The sequence below is a fragment of the Eumetopias jubatus genome, unplaced genomic scaffold (assembly GCF_037043125.1).
Source record: "Eumetopias jubatus isolate StellerSeaLion01/CBP00866 unplaced genomic scaffold, mEumJub1_p1.0 scaffold_2, whole genome shotgun sequence".
NCBI lineage: Eukaryota > Metazoa > Chordata > Mammalia > Carnivora > Otariidae > Eumetopias > Eumetopias jubatus.
The window spans coordinates 43,809,330-43,823,656 of NW_028274808.1; the positions used below are offsets into that span (position 1 = coordinate 43,809,330).

The 14,327-nt window shown below is 38.3% G+C and overlaps 1 protein-coding gene across 2 annotated transcripts in view; it reads left to right on the forward strand.

Annotated features, from left to right (window-relative positions):
* The first annotated feature begins 9,000 nt into the window (after positions 1 to 9,000).
* XPO7 (exportin 7) overlaps positions 9,001 to 14,327 on the forward strand; it is a 37,731-nt gene continuing 32,404 nt past the window's right edge. Inside the window, exons 1-5 of one of the 2 annotated variants that reach the window (XM_028114293.2) lie at positions 9,001 to 9,100; positions 9,631 to 9,777; positions 12,075 to 12,168; positions 12,748 to 12,914; positions 14,127 to 14,219. In XM_028114293.2, the coding sequence (XP_027970094.1) occupies positions 9,080 to 9,100; positions 9,631 to 9,777; positions 12,075 to 12,168; positions 12,748 to 12,914; positions 14,127 to 14,219 (522 nt within the window). In that variant the 5' untranslated portion in view covers positions 9,001 to 9,079. The remainder of the gene's footprint in view (positions 9,101 to 9,630; positions 9,778 to 12,074; positions 12,169 to 12,747; positions 12,915 to 14,126; positions 14,220 to 14,327) is intronic. The other variant, XM_028114294.2, reaches the window with a different exon arrangement.

The window sequence follows — 14,327 nt, forward strand, 5'->3', positions numbered from 1 at the left end:
AAAAAAAAAAAAAAGGGTTGGTTATTGCAAAGATACTTTCCTTTAGGGGATGGCAGGGGTCTGTCAGGCAGATTACCTAACTGGTGCTGATCAGGTGATTCCTGATTCAAATGGTTTAAGATTCCGTTCCTGGGAGAGCCAAACCTGTAATTAAGTCTCAGTTTGGTGACATGGGGCTTAGCATAAACAACTCCATTTTGGGCCTGTTGTTTTGTTTTTAAACACTGTCTTCCATGTTAAAGGCCTTCTTTAGATTTCTAGTAATCCTTGATTATTTGCTCATAATCAAGATTAAGAGACTACAAAACTGACTGGAAAACTCTGAGTGTGCAGGTAAGGCTCCTTTGCTTGAAGCATCACAGTAGGATAATCTGACTGTACCATTTGTTGGGTAACCCCTGTATCAGTCATCTTTAAGTATTGCCTTTCTCAGGGGACTATCTTCCAAAGTCCTGCCTAGAGAGTACTGTCTGGACGCTGGCATTTCTGGGTAGAAGGAATCAAGTAGGGGAAGACTGCATACCATTCAATGTCCTTGTAATTGACCTGTTACCTTTGTGGTGCCCATATCCTCAGATGTGCTTTTGAATGGCTTGGTGTCTTCCATTCCAGAGAAAGAGGGGCATGGAGTGAGGGAAAATCTGGAATCAACTTCTCAAAAATATTTTCATCCTGCTCTTCCTTGCTTTGGCCACCCTACTTCACCTTAACATCTGAGCAGGGAGTACCAGTCATGTTGGTTTTCAAATCTTCTCAGTGGCAAGGGATTTGGCTTTCTTGAGTTAGTTAAGTCAGTTACCACTGATTTTTCTGGATTCCAAAATTTTCTTGCTATTTGTCTCCTCTCCTGTCTTCCCCATCCATGTGGGATTATGACTTTTAAAAATCCCAGTAGTGTTGTTTTAGTTGAGCTTTGGGAAGGAACAAAATTAGATGTGTGGTCAATCTGCCATTTTAATCCAGAGTCCCTTTAGAAGCTTTTAATAGTTAGACTTAACCATTTATACAAGACATTTTTATGAAGCTCCTATTATGTGCCAGACACTTACACACACTTTTGTCTTTTCCATCTAGTGTGTTCATTACTGCTCATTAGCTAAAATCACAATACATAAATAATATAAATGCAGTTTCAGCAAACATTTGGGTCATTTGTGCAAGAATTCTAGTAGGAAGTTATAAAAGTTAATAAATACCTCTATTTTGAGATAAATGCCCTTAACAGTGGCAACGTAGTCCACTTTCTGTGAGGAAATGTGTACTGAATACCACCTAATGATGCCAGAAATACGGTCAGACCTCATTATTCATGGTGGTTCTGTTGTGTGAGTCACCAAGAACAAAGAATTAGGAAATACTAGAACATTGCTCCTAGAGGATATATACAGGGTTAGGTTCCTGCAGACCTCTGGTCACAATATTTTCATCAACCAGTCAACCTGTAACCTTGGTCTTTTTCTGCTTCTGTTTAAAGACACCATATTTAACGTGTCTGAGTGAAGCTTTACACCTGTATTTTCAGACAGCCTTCTTGGCTTTGGAACACTGGACAGTAGTACTTCAGCCCTGTGCTTGAACCTTGTAAACAATAAACTCAAATATGTTGGCTATACTTAATTAAAAATTTTAAAATAATAAAATACTTTTCTCAAAAGAAAAATAAACAGCAGAAAGCACAAAACTGAAAAGCATGGCACTAAATAAACCACAAAAAGGATGCTTACATTTGTTCACTGTATGAGAGCTGAATGTTGCACCTCAGATGGAATATGTCGAGTGACTTAAATTTTTCACCATTCTATGTCTGTGAATGACCACCAGATTGCTGCAAGTATTGATTTTGGGGTTACAAATAAATTTTAGCAAGTAGATAAATTCACAAGTATGGAATCCACAGATAATGAAGATCACTTGTATATCTTAGCCCCAGTTCCCCTAGCTACCCCACCCTTATAGGAAAGTCATTTATAACCCCTCTAGAAGAAACAGGGCAGTTTTGGTTGTTGTTTTTTTAAGATTTTATTTATTTATTTGACAGAGAGCACAAGCAGGGGGAGCTCAGAGGGAGAAAGAAGTAGGCGCTCCACTGAGCAGGGAGCCTGATGCAGGGCTCTATCCCAGCCAGAACCTTAGGACCCTGACCTGAGCCGAAGGCAGATGCTTAACCGACTGAGCCACCCAGGTGCCCCAGCAGTGCAGTTTTTATATGCATTTATCCATGTGCTTCTAAAATGTTGTTTTATTTTTTAAAGATTTTATTTTTCAGTAATCTCTACATCCAACAGGGGTCTCGAACTTACAACCCGGAAATCAAGAGCCGCATGCTCTCTACCAACTGAGCCAGCCAGGTGCCCCCACAGTTTTAATAGCCAGTGTAATTGATAATAGCCAGTAATGAACTCAGTCATTAACAGTCTACATAACAATATCTTACTGACTTTTACAGCCTCGTGAAGTATTTCTGTTTAAAAGAAATAAAAACTAGTTTGAAAGATTTGAGTAACTTATTCATACTCCCGCTGCTAGTAAATAGAGGAGTGGGGATTTGTCTAACAGCTAAGGTCTTAGTCATTACACTACTCAACCTCCCCTCCAAAAGGATCCCTGTTCTGCTAGGTCACTGAAGTTGTGAGTAAAGCTCCCATGCTATTGTGAGAGGGATGTGTGAGAGTGTTACCAAATTTATTTTTTAAGTATAATTCTCTCTTTAAGAAAATTTGTCCTGACTGTGGCTTTTGTGATTATCTTAATTTTAATATTTGCTTACTTTTAAATCTGATTTCCTTATTTAACTGAAAGAGAAAGAATAGTATATTACAATCACAGACTTTTAGAGCTGGGAGTGTCTTTTTAAAATAATATAATAAAATCCACTTATTTTACACATGAGCAGACAGAAACTTCAGGAAATTAACTTACCCCAAGTCACAGCAGTTAATTACTAAGACTAGTGTCCAAATTGCTTTAACTCTCAATCTTTCTCCTCTCTGCCTAAGTTTTAAACAGATCCAGCAAAGAGTTAGTACCCAAAGTTATTAGCTAAAATCTATGGTATGCTCACTAGTTTTTACCCTTGAGATCCTAGAGTGAGCCCCTGATAGCAGACAAAACTACATTAGAGCCCAGAGAGAAGGCACTCAAAGGCATGCAGGAACTGTGGTGAACTATGAGAACCTGCCTGAGGCGTGTCATCTGATTAGCAACACTTGAAAATGCAGGTCCAGTATTATCAAATCCTTGAATTTTTCTTGGGAAGCTGTAAAACCAGATATTATTATGAAATACTGGCAACTATGTCTAACTTTAAAACCACGCTGTAAGACAAAAAACAGCAATGTCTGTGGGCCAGTTTGAGGCTACCGTACTTTAGAGGATTCAGCTGATGCTGCAACTTTCATTCCTTGCTCCTGAGTAACGACAAGAAGGAACCAAAACCAGGGCTTAGTGACATGCTAAATGAAAACACTTGAGTGAAGTTTATAAGTCAATAAGCCATTAAGTGACCAGGCACAGTTAATCTGTCTGTTTACTTCTTGAAATAGGTTGTTTACATGTATTTTGGCTGCCAGTTACCCACAATGCAAAGATCTTACATGTTTATTACAAGTTCGAATTGATTCGTATTTGGAGGCTAAATGTAGAATTCTGCAGTCTCATATGTTAGCAGACTTGCTGTCCTTATCTAATGGGTGCAAAGGTCTGGCATAGTATTATCACTTGCTGGAAATACCTATTTTATCTTGTTTTACGGCAGTAGACATTACACAGCATCTGCAACCAAAAAGTTTTACTCAGCCTCTTAGTACTCTCAGACATAGAATGTCCCCCAGAAGCATCCAGAAGCCTTACCTTATTTATTTATTCATTTATTTATTAAGAAAATAATGGAAGTTATGGTTCTGAAAGTGTGAATTGATATAAAAGTACAGCATTCTAAATCTAGAGTGTACCTGTTGATTATGATGAACTTCTTTTCCATGAATATCAGAAGGAAATGTGTGAGAATGAATACCTGGAGAACTGTGGCATTCAACCATCTTTTTTTAAAGCTTCTCATTGAAGTATAACATACAGAAACATATACAAATTAAACAGTTCAGTGGATTTTCTCAAAATGAACGTTCCTGTGTAACCAGCACCCAGATCAAGAAATGAGCTATTTATCCATACTACTGTTGATGGACATTTGGCTTTCCATTTGGGAACGATTACATTTGGTGCTGCCTTGAACATTCTTGTACGTTTTGTGGGGGGGGGGGGTTGGTGGATTTAGCACAAATCTCTGTTGGTTATTTATACAGGAGTGGAATAGCTAGGTCATAGGGTATCCATATTTTGAGCTTTAATAGATGGGGGCCAATTTTCCAGTGTGTTTGAACCAGTTCAGACTCCACTAGCAGGGTATGAGTTCTTGTTTTCACATCCAAAGCAACACTAGATCTTGGCTTTTTCATTTTAATCGTTCTAATAGATGTCTCATGTGGTTTGAATTTACATTTCCTGACAATTGTTGTGATTGAGCACCTTGTCATTTGCTTCTTGGCCATTTGTATATCTTGTAAAGTGCGCTGGCTTTGTAAATTTTTTAACTTTTTAAAAAATAAGTAGTTTGCATTTATAAACATTCTCATGGGAGGGCTAGCTACTCCCCCCCCCTTGACTCCACTGCAACAAATAACATCTTAGAGATCTGCTGATATATGTATAAAACCATAATGGCTTTGGCCCATAGGATTGCCTTCTAGACAACATAAACAAGAGGAATCTTTTGTGGAATGTTCTTTTTAGGCCATTTAAATTATCAGCATTTACAGTTGGTAAGAACAAAATAAAAGTAATAAATAGAGACATAGTTTCTAAAAATTTCATTTTTAGAATAGCCTTTTGCCTTTTTTGGTTTTTTGAACTGGTTTTATGAATTCTGATTGCAAACAGAATCAGCTGTAATATGTTAATAATTAGAAAAGTTTATTTAGAAGGAGAATGTAACTCAAATCTGTCCTCGAAATACCTGTATAGTTGTTAGGGGGTTTTCCTGCTTATAAGTAATATATGGTCATCAAAAATTCAAAAGTTACAGAAGTACATAACATAGAAGTTGACAGTTTCCCATAATCTTACCTCCCAGAGATGATTGGTTGGTTTGTATTCCTCCAGATTTTCTTCTTTGAATTTGCTAACATACATCACAAATGATACACACTACATACAGCTTTACCACTTACTTTTTTAACCTAACAATTAACAGTTGTTACTGGATCTTTAGGAGTTTTAAAAGATATTATCTGTGATAATTGGGTACTCATTATTGACGATAAGAATGCCTTATTGAATAGATAAATAATAAAATGTAATTAGTATATTAATTTTATTAACCTTACTGATAGAGCTTCAAAATGGTTCACCTGGCAGTTTCAGTATGCATCTTTATTTTTTTTCTTTTTTTTTTTTAAGTTTTTATTTATTTGTTTGAGAGAGAGAGAATGAGAGAGAGCAGGAAAGGGAAGAGGGTCAGAGGGAGAAGCAGACTCCCTGCTGAGCAGGGAGCCCAATGTGGGACTCGATCCCGGGACTCCAGGATCATGACCTGAGCGGAAGGCAGTCGCTTAACCAATTGAGCCACCCAGGCGCCCCCTCAGTATGCATCTTTAATTAACACAGTGCTTTCTTAGTATACCAAAAAGTTCCAACTAAAGAAGATGTAAATTAATGTAGTTTATGAGCAAGTTGAAAGTCGGTTTATTTTTTTTCAGCAATTTTTTTTTGTATACTTAAGCCATCCTAATCATGAAAATTCAGATACAGAATTGGTAAATCTACTCTACATTTTTTATGAGAAATTCTCCAAATGGAGCCTGCACTTCACCCTTTGTAATAGGATGGTGGTTTCTGATCATTTCAGGGGGTGCTGTTGGCTGTCAGATTAAAGATGTGTTCTACAGAGAACCTGTAGATCTGACTAGTCATCCAAGGGTTATGTTTGTTTTCTGTTCAGTACTCAGCATTATGGGACTGTTATCAGATCCTTCCTAAAATTGTGTAGCCTAGTCTCTGATTGGAAATCTCCAAGTGAATTTTTTTTTTTAAGCAGTGAAGCTAATTTAAAAATATATACTGGTAGGCTTTTTAAAAAGCAGTATTTTACAAATTAAAATAAGTTCCCAAAGTACTCTGCTTTGTGGAGTAGTATAGCATCTAATCCAGGAACAATCTTCATTTTCCTCGAAAGGAAACTCTTCAGAGTATTCTCCCTTATATTCTAAGGTCTATAGTCTCAATTGGTTGCACCTTATATTGAAATGAGAGTAAACGAGTTGCATTTTCTCTGTTCAAGTTTAAAGACTGTACAAAATAATATTGTTGCTAAATATTAGTGAAGCCACTTTTCTTTCAGTACCTTCACCTTAACTATCACTGCTGAAATCAGCGTGGTCAAGGTTTGGGGGTTTGTCTTACATTTCTTGTACTAAAGCCATACTTTGCTAGTGAAAGATCGCTTTCCAGTTTTGTGAAGTATTTCACCCAAATGTGCTTTTCTGTTCAATGAGACCAGATGGATGTTTCTTTGTGGATTATACATTTGGCAGTCTCAGGAATAGAAAATAGACATTCTTCTCTAGAGGCTTTTCTGTGACGGAACTGGCATCACATAATAGTTGTCCTCAATAAGATGGGTGGATGGGAGAAGGTTTAATACAGGTGTTACTGTGCAAAGGGGGGAAATGCTGTGATGTGTTGTTGCTATCCTAAATGTGAAGTACCACTTTTAATAGCTAATCAAATAATTGGAGGATAAATTGTTTTATCAGGGTCCCAAAAAAGGTGATTCAGAATAATCTGTTAGATTTGCTTTAGAAACATGAGGATCCAGAAGGGCATAAAGATAAATGTGTCATTCTCCTCTCCTTCCTTGGATAATATGCGTAATATTCCCAAATAAAATGACTATTAACCCTGTGGTTAGATGTTTTCACTAATTTGGGAAAACAAAATTGTTTCCCATTCGTTCTGGAAACACAGAAACAGGGCTATAGTTCTTCAAACTGTTTGTGTAAATGGTCAAATTGCTTTTTTGTTTTTTAAACAGATTTGTTTCCTGAGCTGAGAACTCATTAACAGACTTACCCTGCAGTATGTTTTTGTCTGCTGAATTAAAGCAGATCAAAACAAAACTACCACCGAGAAAGCCCACCATAACCTGCATGTAGGGTTTTAGCAGTAAGGAAGTACTGGTGACAGATGCCTAGCCATTGTCATGTGAACAACTTTGTTGTAATAAACATAAACAAGAGATGCACTGGGGGTGCTACCAGAACTGATTGATCAGACTTTAAGGAGAGTCATTATACCTTAAGCAGCATGACTGTGTAGGGAGTATCTGTTCAGGATATTGGAAAGCTCCAAGTGTGTGGTGGCTGTAGGGTTATGAGGCAGCTGCTGCTCCCTAACACCTAATACCAGATTTTATAGCTATTTTCAGTTTTAGTTAGGGTGACTTTCTGCTCATGACTTCTGTGTTACCTTTTTTTTTTTTTAAAGTAATCTCTACACCCAACATGGAGCTCAAACTCACAACCCCTGGGATCAAGAGTCGCATGCCCTACCAACTATGCCAGCCAGGCACCCCTGTTAACCTATTTTTAAAATAGTTTTTTCCCTTTTTTTTTTTTAATCATTTTATGGGGGTGGGGAGACCCAGCCTGCTAGGTTGAAACAAAACCCTGTGAAGGAGATTTAATCCCTTGCTTAGGAACGTGGGGATTTAAAATTAAACCGATTTCATTTGTCAGTAAGATCTTGGGCCAGTATTGTAAGCTTATCACTTTCACTTGTGTTTATGGAATATATGTAATTAGTTTGCCTTATCCTCTATTCCTTGTGTTCATAAGCTTTTAAAAAAATCAGATACTACTTATGGGACTTCACTGAGATCTAACTTTTTTGTAAGTGCAGTTTACTCTGTGCTTTTATTTATTTTTTTAAAGATTTTATTTATTTATTTGACAGAGAGAGACACAGCGAGAGAAGGAGCACAAGCAGGGGGAGTGGGAGAGGGAGAAGCAGGCTTCCCGCTGATCAGGGAGCCCTATGCGGGGCTCGATCCTAGGACCCTGGGATCATGACCTGAGCCTAAGGCAGACGCTTAACGACTGAGCCACCCAGGTGACCCTCCTCTGTGCTTTTAAATTCAAGAAGGTATTAAGTGGGACTCCTGGAATTCAGAGAGGAACAAATTAAACATAAGGCTAATCAGAGTCCCAAGATGTTTTAAAGGGTGGGTGGTTGTTTTGTTTTGGAAGTAGGGGTTGTTGTGTCTGTTGTTGGGGAGCTCTGAAGTGAGAACTGCTGAGCCTAGAGTGTCAGTATTTGTCTTTCTTGTTTCCTTTGGGTTAATGTTTGAAATTTATTAATCAGGTTGAGTAAAATAGGTATCCTGCCCTAAGGGCTTTCCTACTTCGTGGAAAAGCTGTGATTTATAAAGTAACACCATAAGGAAATAAAGTGATCCTGAAAAGCCTTGGGCAGACAGGTAGTGTAAGAAATTTTAGGCTATTTACCCAGGTCAGTTTGTTTAATTATTGTTATTATGTTATTATTATTTCTGTTCCTGTCGGAATTGTCCTGTCTAATAGTAGGATCCGTCATCCCACATACTGTTTACACCAAATCTTGCTTGCTACTCTAGAAAATAGCCTCAGATTTCTTCTTAAAGTCCAAACCATTCCTTTGAAGACTAACAGATGTTTTCCCGCCTCAGTCCGTGAAAGGTGACAGTTAAATGAACTTACTGGTTTCTTTCCGCTTTGCTTTTCAACACCACAGTCAGTGGAAGTAGATTTGCATCCCTTTCTGCCATCCCTTTGGGTTTTTGACTGAAGCACACACCCATCCCCTTCCTGCCTCCTTGGAACTGGTTCAAGATTTGGAGAGAAGGGTTTGTTTGGGGGCGTTTCCCTGGTCTTATCTCCGTCTGAGCATATGTGAGGGTTGCATTTATTTTGACCCTTGCACTTTAAATTTGGAACCGAAGCAAGAGTTTAAAGTACGACAGGAGAAGAGAGTCTGCTGAACTTTAAACATGAGGGACCCAGGGAGGAAGGTGCGTACATGCATTCTGAAGCTTTCTCATAGAGGTCGGCCATCTTTATTCGTACACATAGTTGTGAGCCAGTAACTACTAGGAAAAGGGAAAATATTTAAAATTACAAAAAGATCTATGTGACACTTACATTGTGTGTTTATGTGCTTAATTTTACCGCAGTGCCTCCAGTATTGTTTTGAAATTGATGGCAGAACAAGTAAATTCTGAATTTTTATTTGAAAGCCTTCTGGAAAAGCCTGGGAGGATGGGTATTTGCAAGGAAAAATGAATTTGTGATTGACCTCCAACAGAATGACTAAAAATATATAGGTATTTTAGGTGTTTTATCATTTTGTCTTCTAAAATATAAAATTTAAAAAGCTATAAATGGTTATTATTAGTTAAAGGTCACCCAGATTCTCCTCAGAGTTGAGAAACAAGTCTCTCTCCATTGATTAGTACTTACCTTCGTCTAGTGGTTTTGTGCACAGTACGTGGTGTATATATAGTAGGCCGGACTGATTTCTTTCCTGACTGATCTTTTCCAGAGCCTGGCCCAACTAGAGAATCTGTGCAAACAGCTTTATGAGACAACAGACACAACCACTCGACTCCAGGCAGAGAAAGCCTTGGTCGAATTCACCAACAGCCCTGATTGCCTGAGCAAGTGCCAGCTGCTCCTCGAGAGAGGAAGTGTGCGTAAGATTTGAAAACTCCTGAAGGAGGAGAGAGGTTCAGGAACATATATTCAAAGTTTAAGGGCGGATTGGGATGGCTTGTGTTCCTTAATCCTTCTAGGTGCCTCTCTGCCTTCTTAATTTCACCTTTAAAAAGCACCATCGCTAGCTGCCAGGTTGACAGTGAAAGGACACACAGCCTCCTCCTCAGGAAAATCTCATTGAACGTATACTTTGTTCTGTCATTTTTCATCTTGAATCACATTTCTGGGACTTTCTTTCTGTTTTTCACACTTAAGTACCACCTCGGATCCTTTACAAAGAAGACAGAGCTGTATATGAATGAGCCTTCTTACCCACAGAGCCCATGTCACCGTGCAAGCTCCCCAGTGGTCGCTCTGCTGTGTCCTCTGTACCACAGCTGCTGCTTATTGCCTTGGAGGCATGGGTGGGGGGGAAGTTCCACAACGAAAACCACCAGAGGTTCGAGTTTTTAAAATGCAATCAGAGCCTCTTGGAGCTTAAAAATGGCAGTGCAGTGGTCAATATAATGCTGTCAGTAAGACCTGGTTTGGTTAAATTAGTATTTGGGGCAAGATGGCGGTCTTAGGAAGGCTAAGAATCCAGCCAGGGTGGATTCTTGAAAGGGCCCGAGAGAGTCAGAATCCCAACTAGACCAGCAGCTAGCACTCTTACTTCAGACTGGAAGGACATGTGGAAAGAACAAAAGCAGTTAATTTGTTTTGAAGGTAAAATTCTGGATGACTTCATGTTTGAATTTTCATTGACAGTGTAACAGTATTTGTTCAGTTGGCTAAAAATTATCCTTTAGTAGCTAAGAGAGCTGTTTTTCCAAGCATCGGAAGGTTACAGAGCCCTGGTCAGAGACTATATAGTGCTCTGTTCTGTTTTCGCATGTAGCATGTTGTAAATGTCTCTCCAGTCCCTTAGTCTTAGGATTGACCCACTTATATTCGTATATTTTGTGCTCCGGGAGGTGTACAACCAGCTCTTCCAGGTGACTCCCACTGGAGCCCCACAGTATCATCATATCATCTCTGACCCTGTTGTACTCCAGATCCTCATGTTGACAGTCAATAAATAAAACAAGCTGCAGTAAAACAGGATTGGTGCAGTACTAAAAACAATCATAGTGGAATCTTCCTTTTAATCTTTATTGACTTCTTAGTGACGTAGCAGGTTTATTGGAATTGTGTATAAAAACCATTTAGATGTTGCATAATGTCTAGTTACAGTTGTATGCTGTATTCTACAGTTAGAGTAGCCTCTCTTGCATTATTAGTGATCTGACACACCTGCTCTAATCAGTTTAAACCATGTTCAGGGGTGTTGAATAAAAATCACATGTCAAAGTCACTTTATAGGTTTTTTTTCTTAAGCATAAACTTTTTTATAACTGGTGGCAGTATGCAGTGCCTGTGGATAGCCTGCTGTCTTAAGGATTCTTAGTGTTATAGGAAATTATCCTTGACCCTTAATTAAATTATTTTAATAGTGCTGAGTCTGTCCCTGTTATAGGACTTTATCATAATAGAGCCACATGGAAGAATTTGCACATGGCTCTTTTTTATGCATTATCATCTGTTAGAATGCCAGAATATTTTATTCTCCATAAGGTCAGAATTCATAAAATCCACTGTGAGAATATGATAATGCTGTTCCCTTGCATAGGGCATAATTTTTCTTTCTGATAAGTAATTGGTATCCATTTACTTTAAAACTAGCATATACATCCCCCAAAGCTGTATCCGATTGATAGCCGTGCTGGTGTAAAGGTACAGGTTAGGAATTACCTATACGGCATAATGTAATGGCTCCCTCTAATGCTGCTTTAAAAAGAAAAACAAACAAACCAACTTTCTAAAGGTATACTATAGCAATATTTTGAGTTGAAACTTTTTGAAGCATCACTATAACAAGGCTTTTGACAGAAGATTTCTTGGTTTAAATGAAAGAAGAGATCCATCTTCTAAAGATTTGTCTTCTTAATATCTTCCTGAAATGGTCCTCTCTAGCACGGGCCCCCTCTAAGTGATGCAGAATCTGCCCTGGATTCAGTTCAGTCAGGCCATTCACTGCATACTGCACCTTGTTCATAACTGAAATCCGCTCACTGAACATAGACTCTGTGTGGGACTCCTTTTTTCTTAGACCCTCTAAAATGTGGAGGATCGACTGTTGCAAAACTGATTAATATTTCTTGAATCTCAGCATAGATCTCCAAATAAAAAAACCTCACGACTGACTAACTTAATAGAATTGAATTCTGAGTCCTTTTCCCCGTCTTTCCACAGTCCTCTTACTCCCAGTTACTGGCAGCTACATGCCTTACAAAGCTTGTATCACGCACAAACAACCCTCTACCATTGGAGCAACGCATAGATATTCGTAAGTAGAGAATTGATCTGTTTTCAAGAAATTGGTCTGTTTAGTGATGTGCTTAGCAATAGTTAAATTTATGTTGCTTGTTTGATAGTGTTCTGGAATTGGTAAGCATACAAAATATGTAGAATCCAGTTTTTTTTCACCCCTAGAATTTGGGGCTTTTGAAAGTGAAGAGGATCTTATATAATTATTTCTAGATAAAGCCTTAAGTCATCCCTTTTTTCGACAAGAGGTTTCTTTCGTTCAGTCTTTACTGCCACTAATAACTAAGAAAAATGTTGTTAAGGATTTTGAATTCTGTGCAGGCATGGCATTTAACTATCTAGCAGTAGATTCAAGGCTGCCGTACTCACTTGTCATTGTGACAAGCGTAAAATCCTGAATTGGAAAGCCTACTAATCTTAAATTCAAAGTCCCATTTTTCAGTCGCATTTAGAATTAAGGGAATACAACAGAAACAAGAATTAAGGGAGTTTAGGGGAAATAGGCTAAATTTCCCATTTCTTGAATGTTTAATACATTTAAAGATGTGTGACCTTTCCTGGCAGAGCTTTCTGTTACGCAGAGTTTTTTGTTTTGTAGGGAACTATGTGCTCAACTACCTTGCCACCCGGCCAAAGTTGGCTACTTTTGTGACACAAGCACTTATTCAGTTATATGCCAGAATCACAAAACTGGGCTGGTTTGACTGTCAGAAGGATGACTATGTCTTCAGAAATGCAATCACAGATGTCACAAGGTTCTTACAGGTATGATGTATATATGTGATGTGATGTAGTAGGAATGTGAGAAGCAACATGTATATGTTTATATCTACTTTTTATGATCTACTTTTTTTTAAAAATTACACAAAATGGCATTATTTTGTACATTTTCTTCTGTGTCTTTTTTGCCTTTACATGCTTACATGTCAGCACAGACAAACTCTGGTTTTTCTAATGCCTGTATACTATTCCAATCTGACAATACCATCACGTAATAACTAATGTCTTATAGGTGGGCATTTAGTTTGGTTCCATGCTTTGACTGTTAAGTAAACACTTCAGTGAATATCCTAAAATATATACACACCTGTCATACTTGGAATAAGTGTGTTTGTGGGGTGAATTCCTAGCCTTGGAATTACACCGTCAAAGGGATATGTGTATTTTTGGCTTTCAAAGATATTTCCAGATTATCCTCAAAAAAGGTTGTTCCCTACAACAGTTAAAAGAGTGCCTGTCTCTATACCACCAGCCCGGGAGCTCAGCTTTTTTATTTTTCCAATTTAATAGGTAAAAAGAATTAGTATCTCCGCATTTGAGTTATGAATGAGACAGAACAAATTTTCATATGTTAATTTACTACTTGATTTTTTTTTTCTGTAGAACTTCCGATTTATATCTTAAAATCTGGAGTTCTTTGTCTTTTTCTTATTGTTGTATGTGGTCTCGTTGTGAATTATGTCACACATCCATTTGTCACTTACCTTAAATGTATTTTGCCAGTTTCTCTTTGTATAACGGGTACAGTATAATGCTTATGACTATTTTTGAAATACAAAAGGTTTCAGTCTTGATGAAGTCAGATTTAGCAGTCTTCCTCTGTGGCAGTTATATTTTTTTTTAAAGATTTTATTTATTTATTTGAGAGAGAGAGAGAATGAGAGATAAAAGAGCATGAGAGGGAAGAGGGTCAGAGGGAGAAGCAGACTCCCCGCTGAGCAAGGAGCCCGACGCGGGACTCCAGGATCATGACCTGAGCCAAAGGCAGTCGCTTAACCAACTGAGCCACCCAGGCGCCCTGTGGCAGTTATATTTTATGTCCTGCAAAGCAACAGTTTTAAACTACAGTTCCTCGCTGCCTTATCTGGGCAGTTTTAATAGCTACACAGGACTCTGCCACATCCAAAGCGCAGCTGTGCTGCCATTGCTGAAGTTGCACTGCACACACCAACTCGTGCCTCACGTTGTTTTTACCAGGACAGTGTGGAATACTGCGTCATTGGCGTCACTATTTTATCTCAGCTAACCAATGAAATTAATCAAGTAAGTGCTACAGCCTTCCTCATTGAAGTAAGTGCCATATTTTTTCTTAGTATTGGTGTTTTCTGCTATGTGTGAGATGATCTTTTTTGGCAGTTGTGTGCTTTTGCGGTAAGTGATTAATGCCCTTTGAAACAA